Source organism: Bos grunniens, chromosome 18 (assembly GCF_055505025.1).
Source record: "Bos grunniens cultivar Pamir isolate PY7600 chromosome 18, Bosgru_T2T1.0, whole genome shotgun sequence".
Classification (NCBI taxonomy): Eukaryota; Metazoa; Chordata; class Mammalia; order Artiodactyla; family Bovidae; genus Bos; species Bos grunniens.
This window is the reverse complement of record NC_141182.1, coordinates 2305661-2331686: the sequence shown is the minus strand read 5'-3', so window position 1 is coordinate 2331686 and position 26026 is coordinate 2305661. Positions and strand designations below refer to the sequence as shown.

The window sequence follows — 26026 nt, the reverse complement described above, 5'->3', positions numbered from 1 at the left end:
CAAGGACTGGGGCGCAAGAGGCCGTGGAGACCCGCTGCGAGCAATGGGGGGTCAGCTTCGTGCCTCCCCCAGGCACCGAGAAGACCCAGCTCAAGGAGCTCACTTCCCAGGGAGAACGAACTGTGCTTTCCTTGCTTTTTCGCTTTTTTAAATTCACCTACCGTGTGGTCCGTCCCAGCCCTTCTGGGAGATCCCCATCTGTTTCTGACCCAGTCCAGGGGCCTCGAGGAATTCTCGAGAGAGGTGAAAAGGGCAGGAGGTGTGTTGAAGCCAGGGATCTGGGGTGGACTTGCCGAAGCTAACCCTTCATGCTAAGGAAGGGCGTCTCGGGTCGCCTGGCCCGGCCACCCGGCCCTGGAGGCTGGGGACAGAGTCAGCCATGCTGAGAAGAATGAGGGGAACAGGGATGGGGTGCTGAGGCATCGGGTAAAGATTCTGAAAGGAAAGGACCAGGAAGCAAGCCCAGCAGGCCCTGCCCTGCTTAGAGCTGCAGCATCATCTGGCTTTCAAGCTCTGCCTGAGGTTTTATTGGAATTATTTTTAAATCATACCTTCCGTCACCTGTTGGGCAGGACCCCAGGTTTCCCTGTGGGACAAGATACCAGGTAAGCTCCTCACGTCACACTGTGTCCTGCACAGCTCCCTGTTTCCTCCCCGGTAAGGCCTGTGTGGAGCCTTGCCCAGCGGAGCTGCTGGAGCGCCGCTGCTGCTGGCTGCTGGGCACACCTGCCCCAATTGTCCCTCTGTCCTTGCTGTTTCGCTGTGTCCTTGGCAGGGCTTCCCACTTGGAGTGCCAGCCTCCTGGGAACCAGATTGAGCTAGTATGGTTTGAGAGACTTGCAGAACCCCCTGCCCAGATCCCCCTGGACAGTGGGGTTAGCACCAAATTAATTCTTCTTTTATTAAGCTCTTACCCTGTGCCAAACACTGTACGCTAAACACTTTGATGGTATTATTGTTTTGAAGTTGTCATTCTCAATTATGTCTATTATTTATCTTTCTAATTTATTGGGATATAGTTGCTTTACAATGTGGTTAGTTTCTGCTGTACAGTAAAGTGACTCAGCCGTATGTATAGATATATTCCCTCCTCTCCCACCATACCGCCATCCCACCCATCTAGGTCACCACAGAGCACTGAGCCGAGTTCCCTGTGCTATATAGCAGGTGCCTACTAATTACTTATTTTATACATGATAGTGTATATATGTCAGTCTCAATCTCCCAGTTCATCCCACCTGCCTTCTCTGCCCCCCACCGTCTACACACATCTGTTCTCTGTGTCTGCATCTCTCCTCCTGCCTTCAGTTCAGCTCAGTCGCTCAGTCGTGTCCAACTGTTTGTGACCCCATGAATCGCAGCACGCCAGGCCTCCCTGTCCATCACCAACTCCCAGAGTCCACCCAGACTCACGTCCATCGAGTTAGTGATGCCATCCAGCCATCTCATCCTCTGTCGCCCCCTTCTCCTCCTGCCCCCAATCCCTCCCAGCATCAGTCTTTCCCAATGAGTGCGTTTATCTGTACCATTTTTCTAGATCCCATAATATATGCAATATTTGTGTTTCTCTTTCTGATTTACTTCACTCTGTATGACAGACTTCAAGTCCATTCACATCTCTACAAATGACACAACTTCATTCTTCTTTATGACTAATAGTCCATTGTGTATATGTGCCAAATCTTTACCCATGTGTCTGTCAGTACACGCTTAGGCTGCTTCCATGTCCTGGCTGTTGTAACCAGTGCTGCGGTGAATATCGGGGTGCACGTGTCTTTTTGAGTTACGGCTTTCTCAGGGCATGTGCCCAGTGGTGGGATCATATGGTAGTTCAGCAATCTACAGATTCAGTGCGAGTCCTATCAAATTACCAATGGCATTCTTCACAGAATTAGAATAAAAAACTTTACAATTTGTATGGAAACACAAAGACCCTGAATAGCCAAAGCAGTCTTAAGAAAGAAAAACAGAGCTGGAGAATATGCTACAAAGCTACAGTCATCAAGACAGTATGGTACTGGCACAAAAACAGAAATACAGACCAATGGAACAAGATAGAAAGCCCAGAGATAAGCCCATGCACCTATGGTCAGCTAATCTATAACAAAGGAGCCAAGAATATACAATGGAGAAAAGACAGTCTCTTCAGTAAGAATATCTCTTCAGATAGTCTCTTGGTGCTGGGAAAACTGGATAGCCACATGTAAAAGAATGAAATCAGAACACCCTCTAATACCATACACAAAAATAAACTCAGGGCTTCCCTGCTGGTCCAGTGGCTAGGACTCTGTGCTCCGGTGCAGGTGGCCTGGGTTCGATCCCTAATCCAGGAACTAGATCCCACATGCCACAATTAAAGATCCATTGCAGCCAAATTAATTAATTATTAAAAATAATAATAAACTCAAAATGGGTTAAAGACCTAAATGTAAGATTGGACACTATGAAATTCTTAGCAGAAAATATAAGAACACTTTTTGACATAAATCACAGCAAGATCTTGTTTGACCCACTTCCTACAGTAATGAAAATAAAAACAAAAATAAACAAATGGGGCCTAATTAAATTTAAAAGCTTTTTCACAGCAAAGAAAACCATAAATGAGATGAAAAGATAACTGACAGAATAGGAAAAAATATTTCCAAATGAAGCATCTGATAAGGAATTAATCTCTAAAATATACAAACAGCTCATGCAGTTAAATTAAAAAAAAAAAATCAAAAAATGGGTGGAAGACCTAACTAGACACTTCTCTTCTCCAGAGAAGACATCCGGATGGCCAAGAGGCACAGGAAAAGTTGCTCAGCATCACTAATTGTTAAAGAAATGCAACACAATGAAGCAAATACCTCACATGGTCAGAACGCTGCTGCTGCTGCTGCTGAGTCACGTCAGTTGTGTCCGACTCTGTGCGACCCCATAGACGGCAGCCCACCAGGCTCCCATCCGTGGGATTCTCAAGGCAAGATCACTGGAGTGGGTTGCCATTGCCTTCTCCAACGCATGAAAGTGAAAAGTGAAAATGAAGTCATGTCTGATTCTTCGTGACCCCATAGACTGTAGCCTACCAGGCTCCTCCATCCATGGGATTTCCCAGGCAAGAGCACTGGAGTGGGTTGCCATTGCCTTCTCCGCTTGGTCAGAATGGCCATCATCAAAAAATCTACAAACAATAAAAGCTGCAGAGGGTGTGGAGAAAAAGGAAGTCTTCTACACTGTTGGTGAAAATGTAAATTGATACAGCCGCTATGAAGAAGAGTATGGAGGTTCCTTAAAAATATTATCTTTTATCTAATTTCGGGTAGCTCAATGGGTGAAGAATCCACCTGTAATGCAGGAGATGCAGGAGACTCAGGTTCAACCCCTGGGTCAGGAATATCCCCTGCAGGAAGGCATGGCAACCCATTCCAGTATTCTTTCCTGGAGAATCCCATGGACAGAGAAGCCTTGAGGGCTACAGTTCATGGAGTCGCAGATAGTTGGATACAACTGAGCACTCATGGACACCCCTCTAGCTTAGCTGGAAGGGATCTGGTTCAAGTCTGAGCTGACCCTGATGCTAGGAAAGAGTGAGGGCAGGATGAGATGGTTGGACGACGTCACTGACTCAATGGACAAGAGTTTGAGCAAACTCCAGGAGATGGTGAAGGACAAGGAAGCCTGGCGTGCTGCAGTCCAGGGGGTCGCAAAGAGTTGGACATGACTGAGCAACTGAACAAAGATCTGGTTTCATTCTTCCAACAATACAAAGAGATAATGATCCTGATTTAACTCATGAGGAAGAGCTTGTCTCCTGCCCAAGGTCAAAGTCACTCTGCTGGTTAGCTTAGGGGTCACAGCTGAGCCCCCTGACCTGCCCCCTCCATGGGTCCCAGAACAATTTCACCCTGACAGCTGGCCAAGAGAAAGACCCTGAGGCCTGTGACCGGGAGAGGGGGTGGCAGAAGGTGAGGGGGGTCTGAGCAGGCACTCCTCCGGGAGGCCTTTTCCCATCCCTCCCCAGGCTAAGCCAGACTCCAGCAGCGCTTGCTTCCCTCAGGCTCCTGGAGGCCTCCAGTGGGAGTGAGCTGCTCTCTTCCTTTAAAAGACAGGTAGAGTCATCCAGCAGGTCCCCAACCTCCCTGCCCCTACACACACACACACACACACACACACACACACCCTTGGCATCAAGGGCTGCCTGGCAAAGATGTTGATGTTGACCACCTGGGTTTTATCCTTTCACAGCCCCCAGGTAAGTCACTGAGAACTCGGGCAAGTAGAGCCTGGATTGGAACCAGGGTCCCCCAGCAGCTCCCCTGGAGAGGGCCAGTCTTGACATCATGGTCCAGTCTCTCTCCCCAGAACTCTGACCCCCAGTCACCCCAGGCCCCGGTGAGCCTCCTCCCTCCCTTGGCCCACCCAGAGTAGCAGTCTGGAGGGCCTGGCTGCGGAGGAACCCATGGGGGCTTCCCCAAGACTGTCCTCCTGGCCCAGTTTTCTCCCTGCTCCTCCCCTCCCCACCTCTGATCCGCCCCGAATGCTCACTGTCCATCACTCAGTCTCTTTGCAACCCAATGAACCGCAGCCCGCCAGGCTCCTCCGTCCATGGGATTCTCCAGGCAAGAATACTGGAGTGGGTTGCCATGCCCTCCTCCAGGGGATCTTCCCAGCCCACAGATCGAACCCAGGTCTCCTGCACTGCAGGCGAATTCTTTACCACTGAATCACCAGGAAACACTCACCTAAGAGCTCAGCAGTGCTCAAAACTATCCCCAGGGAGACACTAGGCAGGCTGGGCTCTGCCCTCTTTGTCCCTGCAGGGGCACTGGACCAGGCAGGCTGGGGGCAGGAGCAGCCGCCCGGTGACCACAGACAATTCCGGTCTGTTTTCCCATCAACAAGAGGAGGAGATTATTCCTGCCCCGTGTTGTGTGGGATTGTCGGGAGGATCTGGAAGAACCTACAAACGGGGACCAGAAAGTGAGCTGCTGGTGAAAGTCCACCCGCCGGTGTGGGCTGGGCTCCTGGGCGGGGCTGCAGGGCGCTGGTGTGTTCTCACCGCCGGTGTGGGCTGGGCGCCTGGGCGGGGCTGCAGGGCGCTGGTGTGTTCTCACCGCCGGTGTGGGCTGGGCGCCTGGGCGGGGCTGCAGGGCGCTGGTGTGTTCGCTGTGCACTGTCCCAACTCTCTGCGGGCCTCCCAGCGCTCGTCTCCTGGAGCGCGCAGAGCGAGCCTGAGGTCCCCTCCTCTGGTGCAGGGAGGTTAGGGAGCCTGTATGCAGGGCAGAACCCCTCCTGTGGGCTGGAGCTTGTCCATCTGGGAGACCCCAATTAGACCTCATGGGACGGGCCTGCAGCGACCCCTGTGAGGCCACCAAGAGCCCCCGTGGGTCACACACTAGACTCCAGTGCTGGGTCCCTCACAGCCTCTGTGCCGGAGAATTCACTGCCCTGGGGGGGGGGGGTCCTGAGCCAGCTGAGGTTAGGACCTCGGCCCGGAGCTGAGCGGCACGTACAGCTGGGCTGTAGCCTCAGTCTCCTCATCTGTCAGATGGGCTCATCAAAGGCGTCGACTAGCAACATTCTGGCTTCCAAGAACAGTACACCTGGAGTCTGAGCCCAGGAGCTGGAATTCTCCCCGGAATTCTCCATTCTCCCGTTCCCGCCTCCTTGGCCCAGAAAGCTGCCCTGGAGCGGTGCGCCTCGGGCTTGGGTGCGTGTTGCCGGGAACAATCGCCTCGGCTCTTGTCGGGTGGTGGGCGGAGCTGCTGACGCAGAGCCGCTGCCCCCTCGGCGCTCCCCTCACCCCCAACCCCCTACCCCGTTTGTGCCTCGCCTCGCCTCGCCGGGGGATGAGCAGGTTCCCACTGCCGAGCGCGAACTGCCCCGGAAAGAGGACTGTGCCACGCGGCCCCGCACCGCCCAGGACAAGGGGCCACTGGGGAGAGGATGAGTCAAGAAGAGAAGCCCCCTCCACCCTGGCAGCACCCTTGCACCCGCCCTCCGGGCAGCAGGCTGCCCTGTCCCCCTGCCAGCCCTGCTGCAGCTGCATTCCTGGCATAGTCGGGAAACTCCCGCCCTCTGCCTGCTGGTGGGGCAGGGAGGGGGACGCAGGGCCACGCTCACACTAACTGCTGTGCGCTTCCTGGGGCTTGGCCTGTGGCCCCAGGTCTCTGCGTTCATCCCAGCCTCTCCCCCCGACACACACAGGTCCCCCAACAAGCGCACTCCAGAGCGGTGTCTGGGCTGGTCCTCGCCCTCATCCGTGCGGTCTGGCTTTAGCTGGCTGCACTGAGTCGATGCCACGCGCTCTGACCATCAGGTTCCACTGCTGTAAAGGAGGATTTGCTACTGTGAGGCGGGCAATGGAAGGCCCCCACGCACCTGGGCTGGTCCCCCCTCCTGTCCCTCACCCAACCTTCTTCTGAGGCGGGGAGACTTTTGCTGACACCTTCCCTGTGTCCCGAGCCTCAGGAAGTAGGGGTGCGAAGGGGCCAGGAGCAGGTTCAGCTCCGGAGGAAGAGAGCCGTGTGTGTGTGTGTGTGTGTGTGTGTGTGTGTGTGCACGTGCGCACGTGTGTGTGTACGTGTGTGAAGTGGCCAAGCTGTCCTGGCCAGGTAGAGCAGGAAGTGACATTTATCCCGAGTCCCTTCCCACCTCACTGGGTCCAAGCTGTCATCTCTTTCGTGTCTTGCTGTCCTCGCTTCTGGGCCAGTTGCCTGTTGGAAATGACCAGCAAGTGAGCGGTGTTGAGTGTATTCCAACACCCACCTAAGACGCTCATCAGTGAGCAGGATGCTGCTGCTGCTCAGCCCTGTTTGACTCTCTGAGACCCCATGGACTGTAGCCCGCCAGGCTCCTCTGTCCCTGGCATTCTCCAGGCAGAAATACTGGAGTGGGTCGCCATGTCCTCTCCAGGGGATCTTCCCATCCCAGGGATGGAGCCTGTGTCTCTTACGTCTCCTGCAGTGGCAGGCGGGTTCTCTACTGCAAGCACCACCTGGGGAGCCTCGGTGAGCAGGACTGGAAGAGAACTGGGACGGCACACGTGGGTCTCTTAGAGTGTGGGGGGGACGCTGTGAGCTGGGGGAGGCGGGAAGGGAGGCTCCTGCTACAGCACCAGCCAGCTCCAGCCCAAGAGCCACCTAACCCCTCTGGGCCTGAGAGTCCTCCTTCTCAAAGTGGGGAGGAAGTCAGCCAAGCTGAATTTCTACGCTTAAGATGGAAGGGTCGCTTTCCTTCCCCTTTGGGCTGGAATCCCTGCTTTTTGCTCACCTAGATATTTCTCCCTGGGTCTCAGGTGAATTAAGCTCACAAATCCAAAGCTGTTTTCTGTGCGCTTCACAAAATAAAGGGAAAACAGGAAAAATTTGCCTAAACTGCTTCTTGGCTAAGAAAGAGGTCTACCTGTTCGCAGTGCTGTGCCACAGCTGGAAACTTTTCTTGTCTAAGGTAGCTGAGTCTGAATTAATTGTCATGTGTATGCAAAAGTGGAACACATAAAAACCAGAGATAGGTGGTAGCAACTAAGAAAAATACAAAAAAAAAAAAAGGCATCACTTAGATGAGCAGATAATCTAGAATATTTTAATACTTGGTCAGTACAAACAAGTCAAGAAGTGAAGAGCAGAGCAGGCGAATAGCAAGACAACCTGAAAGGTAAATGGACTGAATACTCCAGTTAGAGTGGGGGCTTCCCTGGTGGTCCAGAGGGTAAGACCCCCCACTTAAAATCCTAGGGGTGCGGGTTTCATCCCTGGTCAGGGCACTAAGATCCCACATGCTGTGCAGCAGGATCAAAAAAATTAAGAATGCAGAGAGTGACTGGATGGAAAAGTCAGACTCGACTATACACTGTCTGCAAGGGACGCACTTCAAACGTGAGATGTGAGCAAGGTGAAAGTGAAAGGGTGGGCAAGGCAGGTCATGCAGACGCTAAGCATGAGGAAGCTTCTACGAGAATCAGACGGAATGGGCTCAGGACAAGAAGTCCTACCAGAGCCTGTATTTCCCAGTGATAAAGGGGCCAATTCATCACAGTGTCTTCACCGAGCGGTCTCTGGCAAGTTCCTCTGCTCCCATTTCCCCATCTGCGTGCCAGCAGCAACGCCGCGCCTTCCTCGTGAGGGGTTCGGCGGGGATCGGAGGGCTGAGCTCCCAGGAAGGGTCCAGAGCCACGCTCGGCACGCAACCAGGGCTCTGTGACGCTCTGCCCTCGGTGCTGGCACAGCAGGGACAAAGCCCCATGCGCTTGCTGTGCTCCTGACTGAGCTACTCTGAGGTAGGCTTCTGTGGTCTGTTGCAAGATAAGATGTAAACACAGGCCACTAGCTGGTTCCTCCAGTTCTTTGCTGGTATGTGTGAGGGAGACACAGAGAGAATGTGTGTGTGTGTGAGACAAGAGGCCGAGGAATGGCAGGAATGAGTCAGTCGGTGCCCAGTGATCTGTTTGCTAGACCCAAGGCAAGGAGGCGTGAGGACTGGGGCCAGGAGGAGTGTCACAGTCGGGCAGGGTTTGGACGGTCGCCTGGTGTAACTGATGCTGTGTGGGATGGCTCTGGGCTGCCCTGGGTCATCTTCCAGCCTGAGAGGCATGAAGGCTGTCAGCACCTGGGACCTGCCAGGCTCACGTGGCCAGAACCACGGCATCTTTGGGCCTTTCCCCCTGGGCTCAGGCACAGAGAGAATGCTTGGGGACCTTCCCCACTTGCCCGGAGACCCTCCGCCTCCTGCTACAAGGGTGTCATGGCAGGGCGGGGACCCTTGCTGGGCCCGGGCCAGCTGTGGCACGGAGGCCTGTGCAAGGAGTAGGTTCCAGCTGGGGCTGTGGGAAGGTGGGCTTGTGGACTATAGTCGATGCTTCCTCCCTGGCTTCCGTGGTTGTCCTCCACACGTATCCACATCTGTTCTCTCCACTCCTTTCCGGACACCACCTCCCTTCTCAGTCGTGGTGGCAGCCTGACCCCCTGCACTGGAGGTTCATTGAACCCCCTGAGCACCAGACACAGAGTGCATGGACCCCTCTCTCCTATCACGCGTGGGGGTCCAGGCACACCTGGCTTCACAGACACGAGAGGCGAGAGGCTCTGGGAGGTAGACGCTTGCCCAGGATCCCACGGCTCATAAACAGCAGGGTTGGGCTTTGAAGGGGGTCGCCTGACTCCAAGGTCTTTTTTTTTTTTTAACTGATTTTGGTCTAGATTAATCTTCACTACACCAACTCATCAGAAATCTTCAAGGGCTGCTCATTGCCCAGAGCTGTGGCCTCCATACTTTTTTGATCTTGCATCCATATAAGTAAAACATTTTGAGCATATTCTTCATTATATGTCCATTTTAATTATCCACAAATTATTTGCATGAACTTATGTATTCTTGTATTATGTACATTAGAAAGCATTCAAATATGGTCTGTATATGAGAGAAATATATCAAGAGCAGTCTCTAGTATTTCCTCCCCACCTTGGGGAATCAGCCTGTGTGTGCCTCTGCGGTACACATCCATCCTCACCTTGGGGACAGCTGGCCTGGAGGATGAAGTGGCAGCCTCTGGGCCTGATGCTGGGTGTTCTGTCATCTAAAGCCCTCAGCAGATTTCTTTCTTCTGCCCCGCAGATCAAAGTCAGGGGACCAAATGGGCCCCAGTCATTCTCAACGCCACTTCTGCACCCATGCTTCCTCCGCATCTCCATTTCCCTGTCCCTCTTGCTAAGTCTTCCATACTGTATGAACCCAAACCCAAACCCCAGTTTCTGTGCAAAGCCCTCCTCTCCCCCCTAGACTCAGACATTTGTACCAGTCATTCGCCTCCGAACCTCAGCCTGCCTGCATCACCATTAAATTATCCTGCCTGGCTTGTCTCACCTTGCTGAGTACTTGATGCAAGTAGCACTGTTATTACTTCCATTTGGTAGCCAGGGAAACCGAGGCTCAGAGAAGCCAAGTAATTTCCTCAGAATCACACAGGAAGCGACAGCACCCACCTCTGGAGCCTGAGCTCTGCTTCTGCACCAAGCTACGTAAAGCAAAGATGATCTTTTACATTGTTGTTTATTTTCCCCAGCAACCAGCATGTGCATCAGGCAAAGTGCTGAATGAATGATTGTTTGAATGCATGAATGAATTGCATAGGCCACCACTAAAAAAGACCTTGGTGGAGGAGAAAGGGCCTACTTGATTCTTCCTACAGAATGTATTGATTCCTGTACTTGAAGAATCCTGGTTAAGACTTCAAGCTTCAGGCATGCGGTGCTGAATCTGGGCACTCCGATGTCATCAACAGAATTTGGTGTCTCCAGTTCCTGGCTTGACCATCCTCTGTGTTGACTGAGTCCTCAGACAGGCTCCCCTGGCAACTCCAGGGTCATGCCCTACAAACCTAGCCATCCCAGCAAGAGGAAAGGGTGTATGATGGCTCACTGCACCAGCTTAGGCCATAGGCCTGTCCTGGATCCCATTTCTGTGGCCCAAGGGTTGGGATGAACGGTTAGTTCCTGATCTCTGCAGTAGGGAGTGTGGGTTGCTCCATACAGACAATGAGAGTTGAGGTGGAGCTGGGGATGGATGCCGTAACCAGGGGAACAAAGAGGTGTGAGTCTCAAGTGTTCGCTTGGCTTTGTCTCCTGAAGGACCTGGTGGATTGGCAGAAGCCCCTCCTGTGGCAGGTCGGACACTTGGGAGAGAAGTACGATGAGTGGGTCCACCAGCCGGTGTCCAGGCCCATCCGCCTCTTCCACTCAGATTTTGTCGAGGCCCTCAGCAAGACCGTCTGGTGAGTCCTGCTCTGGGGTCATGGTGGGCTGTCCCCTCTCCTGATGGTGCCAGCCAGATGCGAAGGGGAAGGGTCCGTCCCTGGAGCCCAGAGTGGTACTGCAAGTTCTTGGCAACGGTGGAACATGTCATGGGCATAATCTATTCCTGTGCATGGTTTTTTCCACCGAGTGGCAACCCAACATGTAGCCAGAAGCTGCTTTGAATGTCCCTCCTGTTCTGTTTCAGACTCCTATGAGGCGTTTTTAGCCTCTGCTGCCCAAGAAGACAATGGCACCCCACTCCAGCACTCTTGCCTGGAAAATCCCATGGACAGAGGAGCCTGGTAGGCTTCAGTCCATGGGGTCGCAAAGAGTCGGACACGACTGAGCGACTTCGCTTTCACTTTTCACTTTCATGCATTGGAGGAGGAAATGGCAACCCACTCCAGTGTTCTTGCCTGGAGAATCCCAGGGATGGCGGAGCCTGGTGGGCTGCCGTCTATGGGGTCGCACAGAGTCGGACACAACTGAAGCGACTTAGCAGCAGCAGCAGCAGCAGCCTTTGGGGGGCTGTTTTGCCTGCAATTGCCTCCTCTGCCATGAGAGGGCAGCACCTATACAACTGCACTGTCAGTAGCCACAGGGATTCTTTTTGTTTTCCGTTCCAGTAACTCAGAGACTGAGGGAGATAGACTCAGAGCTGCTCTCTTCTTTCCTCCTCCTGCCCCCTCCCCACCCCCGCAGCAGTGTCCCTTTGACAGCAGGTCTCCATGTGCTCTCTGCACCTGCTTTAGTTCCTTCTCGTCCCCCCTCTAGTGGAGAGGTATGTCTCTCGGGAAGCTGGGCCGTCTCAGGCTGCTGTGCATGTATCTCTCTCACCCTGATGGTCTTCCTGCAGGTACAGCGTCCCCATCATCTGGATCCCCCTGGTCCTGTACTGCAGTTGGTCCTACTACGGCGCCTTTGCCCAGGGCAACGTCCAGCTCTTGGCGCCCTTCGCCACAGGTGATGTCTGGTCTTCCTGCTGTGCAGCTACCGTGGCTCCTGGGGGCGTGGACCTTGGTGCTCTCCCTGCTCCTGAGTTTCTGAGACCTTAGAACCCTGAACCACATCACAAGCATTTTAAAATGAGGTCTATCTGTAGAAATACTCTTCCGAAAGAAAGGTCAGACTTCCCCACCCTCCAAAAGAGGAATTAAAAAAAAAAAAAAGCCACACATTAAATTAAATCATTTCATCAAGTGGTATAGCAATAAAGAAGGGGATTTCCATTGAGTCAAAGAATAGAAAAAGTATGACCTGGTGTTGTTTGTCAGGAAACTAAATGAAGTCATTTCACCAGGTAGGACAGCAGAGCTGAACTCAGAATGGTTCACGAACAAAACGGAGATTAGAACCTAGAGGAGAAAGATTGGAAACAAAGATCAGATCCGAGGCGTCCTAGTGTTCCCCGGGCAAAGGGCCATCAGCAGAAGCCTGACTCCAGTAACCTCTGCTGAGCACTCACCACATGCCTGGGACTTGCCAGGGACCATCTCATTTAACCCTCCCAACAGCCTGCAAGCAAGGGACTTATCATTACACCTTTTTAGAGATAAAGAAATGGAACCTTAAGAAGTTAAACAAGCAGGTTAGTTTCACGTGGCTAGGATGTAGCTGCCAGGTGTCACCCAGGCAGGCAGGGGAGAGAGAGAAGAGCCTGTGAGGCTGAGTCTCAGGGCAGCACCGTGTGGGCATGGCCTCTGCTGTCAGCCTGCCTCACCAGTTCATCACCTACCTCAGGCCTCCAGGTCCGGACCACCTGCCCAGGTAACCTGCCCATCCTGGCAGAGTCCGCCTTGGGAAAGTGCTCGCCCATGCTGAGTGGCTCAGACAGAAGGCAGGAGTGGGGGACAGGTGGAAGAAGCACCTCTCCTGATCACACGCCACGTTCCTGACCATGAACCGCTGAACCCCTGTGTGCGCCAGATGCAAGCTCCTTCTGTCCACGCTCCAGGGCTCTCTCCTGCCCACCTCCTCCAGGAGGACAAGTTGAGGGCTGAACGGTCTAGATGAGAGGGGCCACAGCCACAGTGCGGGGAGCCCCAGTTTTCCCACCTGGTCCAGGATGGGGTGGGGCTGAGCCAACTGTAGGAAGTCCCCCAGAGCTAAGGCTGCTCCCAGACACCAAGGGTTAATGTGTGCACCCCTCAAGCCAAGGTTACCCACTTCTGCCCACGCTGAATAGCTCAGGCACAGCACAGGGCTTGTTGCTCAGACGGCCTGCTCACTGAATCGCCCACTGTTTCTGCCCAGCGCTCCCCGAACAATCGCCAACAGTGGCGGGCCCGACAGGGCTGGGGCCAGAGGGAGAAGGGAACGCCGGAGCTTTGGCCCAGGTCCCTCTGCAGGAGTCCTCGGGAGATGCCACTCGGTACCAGCTCCGGCCTGATGGGCCGACAGGGGTGGTGCTGGGGTGAGGGGGCGGGCAGAACCTTGACCTATAGGAGGCAACTCTGGTGCAAGGCTGGGCGGGTGATTTGACGGTGCTGCGGAGAGCTGAAATGTGCCAATAAAGGTCCAGTGTAGGGTTAGTGGGCTTGTGACCAGGATGCCAGCAATGGTGGCAAGAGAGCCGCACATGCCTCCCTCACCCCCGGCTTGCCAGGCAAGGCCCAGGCCCAGGCAGGGAAAACAGAGCCACGAAGTGAGGCGAATGGAGACTCGGCAGGGTCCCAGCACAGCTCCTGGACAAGAGATAGGCTGCAGGAAATGCAGGAACTCAGGGTGCCAAGGAACAGTGGGAGCCACGCGCAGGCAGCAGTTTAAGGCTGAAACTCGCAGCTGCACGTGTGTGAAAATGCTTTGGAAAGCAGAGAGGGTCTTCACCTCCCAGCTGGCCCCCAGCACGGTTCCTGGAGGTGCGTTAGAGTGGGTGCCAAGGAACATCCTAGGCAGGGATTGTGGTGGGAGCCCCAGCAAAGGTCAGGACCACAGCCTGGGGCCAGGGAATGCTTTTGTATGTCCAGTCCTTTCCGAGAAGTGAGCTACGCAGCAAGAAAGGACTCTTGCACTTTAGGAGGGAAACTCCTCCCCCAACCAGGGACCCTCCAGAGCCCTGCAAGAACTGAGAAAATGCCGCCCGGGGAGGACTGTGGCTGGATGTATTTGGCAGATAACATTTAAAGATCATAGCAGCGACCTGTAACATATGAAGAGTGTTATTTATTATGATATGTTCATACACAGTATATTATTCTTACATGTAAGTGAAGTGAAAGTGAAGGCGCTCAGTCATGTCTGACTCTTTACGACCCCATGGACTGTAGCCCACTTGGCTCCTCCGAGATACATACTTATCACACTGCCAGGTATTATATTCCCTGTGTTCTAGCAATAGCCCTTCACAGGTGGTAGGATATTTTACTGTTGAGAAAGCACGTAGATAGTACAGGGCGGAGACCTGAACCCTGCCCTTCAGCAGGGTGTCCTGAAGGACCCTGGAAGTGGCCAGCCGTCCCTCAGAGGGGGACCTGGTCAGCCAGAGCCGCCCAGCAAGGCAGCGCTGACAGGCAAGTGTCAGCCTGGGTGTGGACACCGCAGGCCCTGCTGATGAGAGACATCAGAGCAGCTTACCACCTGATTTGAGAGAGACGGGTCCTTGGGGGGTTGAATCTTGGCTGAGTTATGTGTTAGTTTCCAGGTGAGGCATGAAAAATCCTTCTTAGTTTAGAGACTTATTTGGAACCGTTTGTCATAGTGGCCCGGAATCTGGTCCAGAGAGCTGGAAAGTCACCTCTCCTCCCCACCACCTTCCTGGGCTCTCTCCTTCCGCAGTGATTCCCTGTGGCCATTCACACTGGGCACAGCCCTTCAGAACTGTTTCCTTAAACAGAACCAGAGGCTGCCTTTGGAACAGCACAGGTCAAATCTTATCCATGTCCAGCCCTCTAGAGAGGCGTGGGTTGGCCCATGAGTCTCCCACAAGTGTCTGAGCATCTGCTGTGTTAAGGGCACAGGAGACAGAACAGAATACCCTCTCTGCCCATGAAATACCCTCTCTGCTCATAACCCAGTGGGGGTGAAAGAGTGAAACAGAAAGGATGATGTGGAAGGCCTTGCTCAAACCCCGCCCAGGTCAGGGCAAAGGGCATCTGCAGCGATTTCGTACCGGAGGAAGGGAGGGAGAGGATTCCAGTGAAGGAAAGATGTGTGGGGAGGGGAGTGTGGGGAGGGGAGGGGAGCGTGGTTCAGTGGACTCCAGACGGGGTGGCGGGGAGATGAGGCAGGGATGATGTGGACAGGGCTGGTCTCAAGGGACCCTGAGTGCCAGGCTCGGGGGCTGGACTTTACTTGAGAATGAGGTACCAGAAGAGGGTTTTAGCAGCACGTAGGGGCAGAGAGTTGGAGCAGGAAGCTTCTGTGGGGTGCTGGTAAGGTCATGGGGGAGTCAGAGCGGTGAACTGACCCAAGAGATGTTTTTTAACTGAGATGAGATACATACAGAATTAACCATTTTGAAGTGAATGATTCAGTCCACCACTCTGTCTAGTTCCAAAATGTTTTCGTCACCCCAGAAGGAACCCCATTCCCCTGAGCAGCTGCTCCTCATTCCCCCTCCTCCAGCCCCGACAGCCAGCGACCTGCTTCTCTGTACACTTGCCTTTTCAGGACGTGCCATGTAAATGGTCTTTTGTGTCTGGCTTTTTTTTTTAACTTTATCTATCAAAAGATATTAAGGAGAGGGAGCTGACAGAGCTTGGTGACACAGATTGGACATGGGAGAGAGGAATAAGTCAAGGCTTTGGTAATGTGTGGAGTCATTAACCTCCCCCTGGGGTGCGGTTGGGTGGGAAGGAAGAAGAGGATGATTAGCTTCATTTGGAAGCTGCTGACCTTGCAGGCGGGGCTGTGCACAGCTGTGTGGAGATGGCCAGTAGCAAGTGGCTATCCAGGGCTGGGCTGGAGACACAGATATGGGGGTTGTCAACAGGTGGGTGTGACTGACATCCTAGATCAAACGGGGGCATTTGAGAGCGGAGGGTCAAGGTTTTGACCCTGGAGACAGAGACAGTTTCCACAGTGGAGCCTGACAGAGGGCCCCTAGAGAAGAGGCGAGGGCATTCCCTGGAGGCCCAGTGGTTGGGACTCTGCACTCTCACTGCCGAAGGCCCAGGTTCAATCCCTAGTTGAGGAACTAAAAATCCCACAAGCTCCATGGCAGAAAAAAAAGGAAAGAAAGAAAAGGAAAAGGGGAAAAAAGGTGGGAAGAGAAGAGCCAAGCGTTCCAGTAGGCAGGGAGTGGAGCTCTGTGCTCAGGTCGTGTTGCTCCCAGCGCTCTGCGAATCTGAAAAGTCGGGGATCTGCCCCAGAAGGACGCACACAGGTGCACTGTTTGGAATACCATGTCAACAGGTTCACTCTGAAATCCAACCAGGGACTCTCTGGGCGTTCCTAAACCTCAGGCTGGGAACTTCTGTGGTTACAGGTTCAAAAATAGAGTGGTCACCAGCATCATATGCCACAGCCAATTTTAGAGATGAATTGAAAAAATTACTTTGATCTGCCAAGAAATACATCACAAATGGCTTTCATAGTTCTTTGAAGAAGGCAGACTTTAGAGGCTTGAGCGAATGGAAAGAGGTGAAGTAGACTTAAGTCTAACTGACCTTTTCAGGGGGTTTGGCTATGAAGGGACTGCGTCTATGACGAGAAAGTCTTAAATATGAGCAGAAGAGCAGCGGAGGAGAAGCTGAAGATGCCCAGAGGAGTTGCATGAAGGGGGTGGTAGGGGGCAGACTGAGGGTGAGCTGGTCAGTAATGTAATAAGTTGTCTGTACTTCCACACCCTCAGTGACAAGGGCAATGCCAGCACTTCATCAAGTTGGAGTGAGACGAACGTGATGTGTAAAGCACTTGAGTGGCGCCTGGCATGTAGGGGCTGGTGAATACACATTTGCTGCTGCTGCTGCTATTACCATTGCCAATCACCATCCAGGGCCCAGGCACCCGAGTGCACACTTCTTCTCGGAGGAGCACGAAGTTACAGGGTTGAAGCATAATCAGGGCTGGTTGAAGGTGGACGCTTATGGAGGAGCCATTCTCCCCCTTCCTTTCTTCTACCCCAAGGAGTCTTTTTCGTGTGAAGTAGGAGGCTGGATGGGAGGGAAAGGGGGTGTTTGACGGCAGTGAGGAGGGAGCTGGGCCTGCAGACAGGAAAGGATCTCCAGGCAGTGTCTGAGGCCTAGCTGAGGTTGAAGGCACCAGACTCATGGCTACACACGGCTCCTCCTCCATCTTCAGCGGCTTGGGTCTGGGGTGGAGAGACAGACTTTTGTGCTCATCCAGGCTTGGGAGGTCATGGGGGCAGCTGAAGTCAAGGTTAGCTTTAGAAAATAGTTTGGTGGTGCCCCCAAAGTTAAACATAGTTGCAGTAAAGTCCCAGAAATTCTACTCCCAGGCGTATACCCAAGACAACTAAAAACACGACTGTTCATAGCAGCATTATTCAGAATAGCCAAAAAAAAGAGAAACATCCCAGCTGTCCATCAGCTGGTGAGTGGATAAACAATTATGGTGCATCCATATTAACAAGGAATGAAGTTCTAATACATGCTACAAATGAATGAACCTTAAAAATATTGTAAACAAAAGAAGCCAGTCACAAAAGACCACATATTGTGTGATTCCATTGGTATGACGGGTCCAGAATCAGAAAATACGATATCGTAAATTAGAGGTTTCCTGGCTCTGGGAAATGACAAAGGTTGGAATGACTGTTGACAAGTAAAGGGTTTCTTTCTGGGTGATGAAAAGGCTCTAAAATTGTGGTGATGGTTGTGCAACTGTAGATATACCAAATATCACTGAACTGTACACTTGAAAGTAGTGAATTGTAAGATATGTGAGTTATATTTCAATAAAGCTGCCACTTTTTTAAAGAGAAAGTATAACCAAAGCAGTGGCTAGTGGAGAAAAGAAGTCAAACTCAGAGGGTGATGGTAGACCTGAAGAAACAGTGAGAGCTGAAGTCCCTGTGAGGTTAGAGAATCAGTGAAGTGGAGAAAAGGAACAAAGGCCGTGCGGACTGCAGGCTCTCCTCCAGGAGCTGGGCGCGGGGGCCTCACTTGATGATGATGACATCACTCCAGTCTTCTGGTCTCCAGGCTAATCATCTTCCGTTTTTTCACATCTCCCTCATATGCTATGGTTTTAGATGTTCTCAATGAACCTTTCTCTCCTTGGGTTTTCCTGACCCTCTTGGCCCCCCAGTCCCATCTTCCCTTGGAAGATGGTTGTTAACATCTTCCATCAACAGCCCCCAGATCTGCTGGCTTCATCAGGATCACCCTGCCCTCTCCTCCATGCCACTGAAGCAAGGTCAGTCTTTTCTGGTGTCAGTCCATTTGGGCTGCCGTAACAAAATAGCATAGACTAGGTGGCTTGTAAACAACAAATTGATTGCTTATGATTCTAGAGGCTGGAAGTCTGAGATCAGGGTGCCAGCATAGTCAGGCGAGAGCCCTCTTCTAGGTCAAAGACTCCTTGAATACTTGTATGTCGAAAAGGGGAGGATTCTCTCGAGCCTCTTTTATAAGGGAATTAGTCCTGTTCACCTGATGACCTGAGCACCTCTCATCACCTTGGAGGTTAGGTTTCAGCATGTGAATTTGAGAGAGCACACGCAGACCATAGCACCAGGCAGGGGTCCAGCGTTGGCCGTGGCTGTTCCTCTTACGGTCCCTTTAAGGAAGATCTCAGATCTCTAGTCGTATCTTACCGTGATACCAAAGTCAGACAAAAATACCACAAGAAAGAAAACTCCAGAGCAGTTATCACTCATGGATCAAGATGCAGCAGTCGTCAACAGAATACTAGAAGACTGAATCATATTAAAGCATTATGCACCATGACGAAATGGGATTTATTCCTGGAACGCAAGGGTGGTTCAATACCTGAAATCAATGGGATCCACCACATTAGTCATCCTCTGACAGGACTCCTCATAAATAAGCCCACACACATCCTCACAGTCTCCCTCCTGTTTTGACTGTCGGGCCCCAGTGGTGGGGTTGGGCTCTGCAGCTGTGGGCAGCCCCCAAGGTGACCGGGCTGGGCCTCTGGGGCCTCCAGCCCCTGACCTCCCTGTCTTGCACCTGATGCAGAGTACTCAGTGGCCATGCCCGAGTCAGCGTTCCCGGGCCTCTTCCTGCTGGGGCTGTTCCTCTGGAGCCTCCTGGAGTACCTCATCCATCGCTTCCTGTTCCACATGAAGCCGCCCAGCGACAGCGCTTACCTCATCATGCTGCACTTCGCCTTGCACGGCCAGCACCACAAGGTGAGCGGTGCAGTGCCCCCTCAGGCTATGCTGCTGACACCCGCCCTCAGGAGCTCCCATCTCGGTGGGGGTTGGGTTGAGGGCGAGGAGAAGTCAGGGGCGTGTGATTGGGTCCAAGCCTGAACCGGCTGTGGACAGAGTGAGCATGCGTGTCCAATGCTAATCCTCACAACAGCTCATTCATTTGCTCGTTCAACAAATGCTCACTGAGCACTCCCTATGTGCCATGTGCTGTTCTGAACATCATCGATCAAAACAGGCCAGAATCACTGACCTTGTGGAGCTTCCCTCTGAAGCGGGTACTGCCGTTCTCCCCGTTTCACAGAGTGGCAGACTGAGGCTTGGGGAAATAAAGGAACTAAGCCATTCACCCAAGGTCACCCTAGCACACCGTCCCCTGTGGATGCCAGAGTCTATACTGTTGGTCATCCACCCACCCTGGGGCTCCTTCAGGGCAACACACAAGGGTCCCGGCAGTCAGGACTGGAAGCCAGGTCCGTCCAGAGGATGTCCCTGCCCCACGCTGTTCCCGTCCTGGCGCAGGGTGCCCACCCTCCCCTTGCCCTCCTTCCCCTTTGACCAGGAGCTGGGGTTCTGGCACAGAGCCCCACAGGTCCTGTTGTTGCTCCGGTCAGTGGGGAGCGGGGCCCACGTCAGTGTAGTGTTCTGTCTCAGTCACCTGATCGCTCGCTGTCTCCTCTTTCAGTCCAGAGAGAGTCTTGGGATACTCGCAGAGTCTCTAAAATTTTACCTCTGCCAGGCCCTTGGCTTGTGAAGCCTCAGGACCAAAGGCTAGGCTCTTTCATGGTCTGGTTCAATGTGACAACACCCACTTGGAGCAAAGAAGGCCACCTGGGGGGGAGACCTGCCTGTTAGCAGCTCCAGGGTCACCCAGCATGTGTGCCTTCATCACCCTCAGGCCTCGAGCTCGATGCCCTGCATGGTCCTTGGGGTGGGGGTGGGGGCTCCTCTCCAAACCTAGCAAGTTCCAGAGCCAGAGTGGCCTCTTGAGCGCAGAGCGGAGCATCTCAGGCAAGCTGCTCCTCCTGTGAGCATCTTGCCCACACCACCCCACCCCCACGTTCCTGGAGCTTTCCAGCTCCTGTCCTGACTTACTGGGGCCGGACAGGCTCTCCAGGGCTTCAGGCTTGGTGGCCTGCCCTCCCCAAGCCGCCGACGGGGCCTGCGCCCTCCCTGGCCCGTCTGGGCCGCTCCAGCCCCTATCCCGAAGGAGCGTCGCCAGCCAGCGAGCGGTGTGTGACCGCAGGCGGGCCCCGGGGCCCCGGGCCGTGTCCTGACGCGTGAGCCTCTGTCCGCAGGCGCCCTTCGACACCTCCCGCCTGGTCTTCCCGCCCGTGCCGGCCTCCCTGGTGATAGCCTTCTTCTACCTGGTGCTACGGCTCATCCTGTCCGCGGCCGTGGCGGGCACTGTGTTTGCGGGGAGCCTCCTGGGCTATGTCATCTACGACCTGACCCACTACTACCTGCACTTCGGCTCCCCTCACAAGGGCTCCTACCTGTACCACCTGAAGGCCCACCATGTCAAGCACCACTTTGCACACCATCGGTCGGGTGAGGACCCACCACGCCACCCCCTCCCCCAGCTGCTCATTTCCCGTCTGACAGCCCCGCTGAGCTTCCAGCCGGGGCCAGCCTGGGTTCTGGGGTTCACAGTCAGAAAGGCAAGCCGGGGACGCCCATCCTAGGCCCTGGAGCAGGGGGCTGTACAGAGACAGAAAAACCAGGAAACCAATACAGAGCAAAGATCATTCCAGAGCAGCGATAAGTGCCAGCAAGAAAAGAAAGCCAGGCGACCGTCAGGAAACCGTGTCAGTGGGAGGGGGTCCCACACTTGCAAATAGAATGCAGTGTGAGTTATAGATGGGATTTTACATTTTCGAGGAGCCACGTTAACAAGTAAAACTAAAGCAGTGAAGTTAATGTAAATAATACACTTTATCAGGCCAAATATAACCGAAATATCATCATTTTAGCATGTGATCAAACACTGTTGGGAATGCCTGGGGGTCCAGTGGTCAGGACTCAGCAGTCTCACTGCTGTGGGCCAAGGTTCCGTCCCTGGCTGGGGAACTGGGATCCCACAAGCCGTGCAGCGTGGCTAAAAAGATTTTTAATGAGAGATTTTACATTCTGTCCTTCTGTTAAGTCTTTGATATCTGGTGTGTATCTTGCACTTTACAAGCTCATCTCCATTCAAGGGCTAAATCTCCATTGGAAATACTTCGTCCATGTTTAGAATTTATAAAATTGACAGTCAAAAAAGTAGATTCACATATATGAACTGCTCCAAATGTGCCTATAGGTTTTCCAATAACTGAACCAAGTTTAGGTTTTTACACTGGAATGTAAGTTAATTATTAATAAAATTAAATAAAATTAGGAATTCAGTTCCTCTGTAGCCCGGGGCCACATTTCCAATGCTCAGGAGTCACATGGGTTAGTGGCTACCCTACTGGAGAGCAGAATGCTAGCTGAAGTGGTCTAGGAAGGCGTCACTACACAGACACCATTAGAGCTGAGACCTAAATTAGGAGAAGCCAGCATCTGACGCCTCGAGAAAGAGCATCCCAGGAGCAATAGGTCCGAAGCCTTGAAGCAGGAATGAACTTGGCATCTTCAGAGAGAAGGAGGCGACTGGACTGTTGGGGGAGAGAGGAAGAGGCAGGCAGCGCCAGGCTCTCCCAGGAAGGCAGGCCAGATAAGAGCCTTGAGGTTCTTCCCACAGCACACCTGGGAGTCTAGGCACGCTGGTACCCTGCTTCTGACCTCTGCCAGGATGGCCCTGGGAGTTAGGAAGGTCGTTGGGGGTGATGTTGAAACTTGCCCACGGGCACGCCCCGCCTGGGCTCCCTCCAAGCAAAGAGATCCCACTCCTCAAGAACGCCTGACCTTCTCCCCATGTCTCCCGCCCTAGGGTTCGGCATCAGCAGCAAACTCTGGGATCACTTTTTCCACACCCTCACTCCGGAAGAGCCCCACCAGAAGACACAGTGACGTCGCCCCGCCCCACCCTCAGCCCTTCCATGGCCACTACCCCAGTCCACCCCGCCCAGATCCTGCAAGGAAGGTTTGCTTGGCTGGACAGCGCGGGCTTTGACCAGCCCTCGGGCTTGGTGGAGGGTCCTGGGGAGACCCTGACCAAGGATGACCCTGAGCCTGCCCTCCTGACCCGGTGCAGGAGTGCCCCGTCTGCTGGGTGGCCTAAGAGCCCTCGGGGACCGGCTCTTCCCTAGAGCACCCCAGCCTTTCCGCCAGCATCCGCCTAGGGCCCCAGCCCCCAGGACTGCTCCAGGAGCCGGCTGGCGGGGACGTTCCTGAGGGGAGTGAAGGCAACTGACCCCTGGGCCCAGGCCTGTGTCTTAGCACCTTGGGCTCCCTAGGAGCTGCCCCCTGCCGCCCTGGAGCTGCTACATGCACAGCGAAGAGGGGGTCTGCGGGGCCCACCTTCCCTTCCTGGAGAGGGTGTGGCAGTTCTGGACTGGAGAACACGGAGATGGATGAAGCGGTCTCAGAAGAGAAAGCATGAAGCCTCTCGCGGCCCACAGCCAGTCCTGGGGCAATGCCTCTGTCCCTGCCAATGACCAACTCCAGCTGTACCGCCAGGTGCCTTGGGCAGAGACACCTCCAGCGTCCACACAGCGGCCCTCAGCTGTCTGTGCAGGTGGGCTCAAGGCTGGAGGGAGCCCCCAGCCCTCTCTTTAGGAACCGGCTCTGCCGTCTCTCCTGGCCTCCAGAATCACAAAGCTTTTCCCCAAAGGAGGGTAAAGAGACCTCTCCGTGTGTGGGAACCCGCTCCCGTCCCCAGGCGTTCTCAGCCTCCCCTTGGCATAGGTGGGCCCCCGCCCGCCTCACTCAGGACCCTTCCAGCCGGTGCCTCCTCAAGCCGAGAAGGAGCCTTGACACGGTGCCTTATCTCCCAGCAACACCGCCTCCCCCCGGGTGTGTTCCCACCCTTTCCTCCTGTAACCAAAACCCTCGATGCCCATAGAGGGTCTTATTTATAAACTATATAAATACCCTTAGTGGGCCCCGGACCAAGTAGCTGCTCAGATTGCCCTTTCTAATCCTACATGTCAAGCTTATGTAAAAAAAAAAAAAAAAAATTTTTTTGGTCTTAGTTTTGTTCCCTTCTTACCCACAAACCATTACTACTTGAAACTCGACATGTGTAAAGGTTAAAGGGAAGCAGTTGGACCGATCCTGTGATTTGTAGTGTTTACTGCGGAGTTATTTAAAGATTTTGGAATAAATATACAAACTACCATTGTGAAATAAAGGTGTAAATAAATTGTATATTTTGAAAAATAAAAACATTGGAAAAGAAACCACCAAAGATGAGGTGCAAGTTATTGATGGCAACTCACAGATTTAGTCAAGGCCAGGGGGGCGCAGAAGGGTGGGAGGGGGCGGCCAAGGGCCACAGGAAGGAGTATTGGCTTGGTCACTGACCAGCTTGTGCAGATGTGCTGGGGTATAGTTGATGGTAAAAAGCAGACCAATCCTTATCCTCTTCCTGGGTTTCGTTACTGTTTTCCAAGTCCTCATCACTCAGGGTCTGATTCAGTAGTCTGGCAGAGGTGGGCTCTGGATTTGCCTGCCCAAGCATGCGGAGGCAAAAATGAAAGAGACAAGCTGATGCTGGCGAGGCTCCGGCCCATGGGGGGACACCCGCTCCTTCTGCCGGTCCCTGCTCGAGCAGCTCCCAGCCTGAAGGTTAGGGCCACCTGACTGAGCCACTCATCCCTCAAGCTGCTGGACCCGGGCAGTCCAAGCAGCAGAAATCTGACCTCCATTCCCTGGAACGTGCTGGGAATCCAACCACGGGGCATCACCCCCCAGGGAAAGGAGAAGACCAACTAGTTGTAAATTACAGGAGTTCACTGGAGGCAGGTCTAAAATGAGCATGTTTGAGCAAAAAGTTAATTGGAGAAAAAAACAAAAACCTTCTTTAGAGAGATTGAAACGGAACTAGGAAGAAATGCCAAAATATATGTGAGTTTGTAGCATGGCAATGAGAAGATTTGGGGGGAGGGGAAGTCAATCTGTTAATGAAAATGTCCACTCAGTGAATATTAGACTGAGTCTCTCAGAGCGTCCTGCTGTGCCTGGTACAACTTTCCAGGGTGTTAGGAACTTCCACAAGGCCTTGGGAAGAAAGAGAATGAGCCCCACCCTACAGAGGAGGCTAATATAGCAAGTGCCCTTAACCTTAAGTCAGTTGGCACTCAAAGTGTCATCCCTACTCAGGGATCATCTGCTGGAGCTAGAGAATTTCATCAAGTGCAAGAGGCCTAAGGAGGAGTCAAAGACTCGATGCTAAAGCCAGCAGGGGACATTATCAAGATGCCAACACATCTAGGGTGATGGAAAAGCCTGAAACTTGGAGCATGTGATTTTTTTCTCTGCCCTTGAACTTTGTACTATTTCTCATTGTACCCAGCACTGAGCCCAATTTGTAACAGGCCCCAGTAAACGTTGGTCTCCTCTCTGTCGCTTCCCTGGTGGCTTAATAAAGAACCCGCCTGCAAGGCAGGAGACCCAGGTTTAATCCCTGGGTTGGGAAGATCTGGAGAAGGGCATGGCTATCCACTCCAGTATTCTTGCCTGGAGAATTCCAGGGGCAGAGGAGCCTGGTAGGCTGTAGTCCATGGGTGCCCAAAGAGTCAGACATGACTGAGAGATTCCCTTATTTTGTCTCTGTCGGATCTCAGGCAGGGTACATTGTTGGGCTTTGGTTTCCCCCTGTCCCCTGGCCTCTGCTGCCCCCTGATGACAGCATGATGCTCTGCGCCCTTGTGACTGGGAACTGGTGATTGTAAATTTTCATCTCTTTTCCACCTTACCTGTTCTCTTATTATTTTATCTCATCTACTATTTTTGAGAAAAAGCTGAAACTGTATATATGAACTTTCCAGTTCCAACTTTCTATAAAGATATGATGGCTGCAAAAAATCGAGAGAGATTTCTTTACAGAGAAGTAATAAAGGATGCTATGGGATGAATGCGAAATTTGGAAAATGCCAAGACTCTCATCTCCTCTCCATCTGAAACACCTTATCATCTTATATCCGGGGGAAAGGAGTGATAAGAAAAAGAAGAAAAAATATCGTTTTGATGAAAGCATGAAGGTGGGAGCCTGTCTTCATTAAGTTTCCCTAAAAAGCAAATCTTAAAACAAGAATATGGATGCAAGTGGTTTATTTAGGAGGCAATTGAAGAAATAAAGAGTTACAGACATGAAGGATTAGAACGTGTGGGAGAATTAATAGTGGTGGAGGCTGGCATTCTTGCCTTATTCCTGATCTTGGAGGAAAAGCATTCAGTTTTGCGGCATTGAGTATGACGTTAGCTGTGAGTGTAATACACGGCCTTAGTTATACTGAGATAATTTCCTCCTATTCCTAATTTGTTGACAGTTTTTATCAATAAAGAGTGTTGAATTTTGTGAAATGCTTTTTCTGCACCTATTGACATTATCATATGTTTTTATTCTGTTAATGTGGTGTGTCACATTACCTGATTTTCATATGTGACCATTCTTGCATCCCAGAAATAAATCCCACTTGCTCATGGTGTATGATCCTTTTAATGTGTTGTTGGATTTGATTTGTTAGTATTTCGTTGTGCATTGCTGTATCTATATTCATCAGGGATACTGGCCTGTAATTTTCTTAAGTCTTTGTCTGGTTTTGATATCAGGGTAATGCTGAGTGGATAAAATGCGCTTCAAAGTGTTCTTTCTTCTTCAGTATTTTGCTAGAGTTTAAGTAGGATTGGCATTAATTCATTTTTAAATGTTTGGTAGAATTCACTAGTGAAGCCATTTGGCCCTGGGTTTTCTTTGTTGGGAGGTTTTTAATTACTGATTCAATCTCCATTATTAATTATGGTGGTGGTGGTTTAGTTGCTAAGTTGTGCCCGACTCTTGCGACCCCATGGACTGTAGCCCACCAGACTC

The 26026-nt window shown here is 52.6% G+C and overlaps 1 protein-coding gene across 3 annotated transcripts in view; it reads left to right on the top strand.

The window, feature by feature from the left end:
• Positions 1 to 23401, top strand: part of FA2H (fatty acid 2-hydroxylase) — a 54358-nt gene extending 30957 nt beyond the window's left edge. For all 3 annotated transcript variants that reach the window (XM_086349871.1, XM_086349872.1, XM_086349873.1), the window contains exons 3-7: positions 10608 to 10750; positions 11629 to 11735; positions 18875 to 19047; positions 20367 to 20619; positions 21983 to 23401. In XM_086349871.1, coding sequence (XP_086205997.1) covers positions 10608 to 10750; positions 11629 to 11735; positions 18875 to 19047; positions 20367 to 20619; positions 21983 to 22062 — 756 coding nt within the window. In that variant the 3' untranslated portion in view covers positions 22063 to 23401. The remainder of the gene's footprint in view (positions 1 to 10607; positions 10751 to 11628; positions 11736 to 18874; positions 19048 to 20366; positions 20620 to 21982) is intronic.
• The last annotated feature ends 2625 nt before the right edge of the window (positions 23402 to 26026 follow it).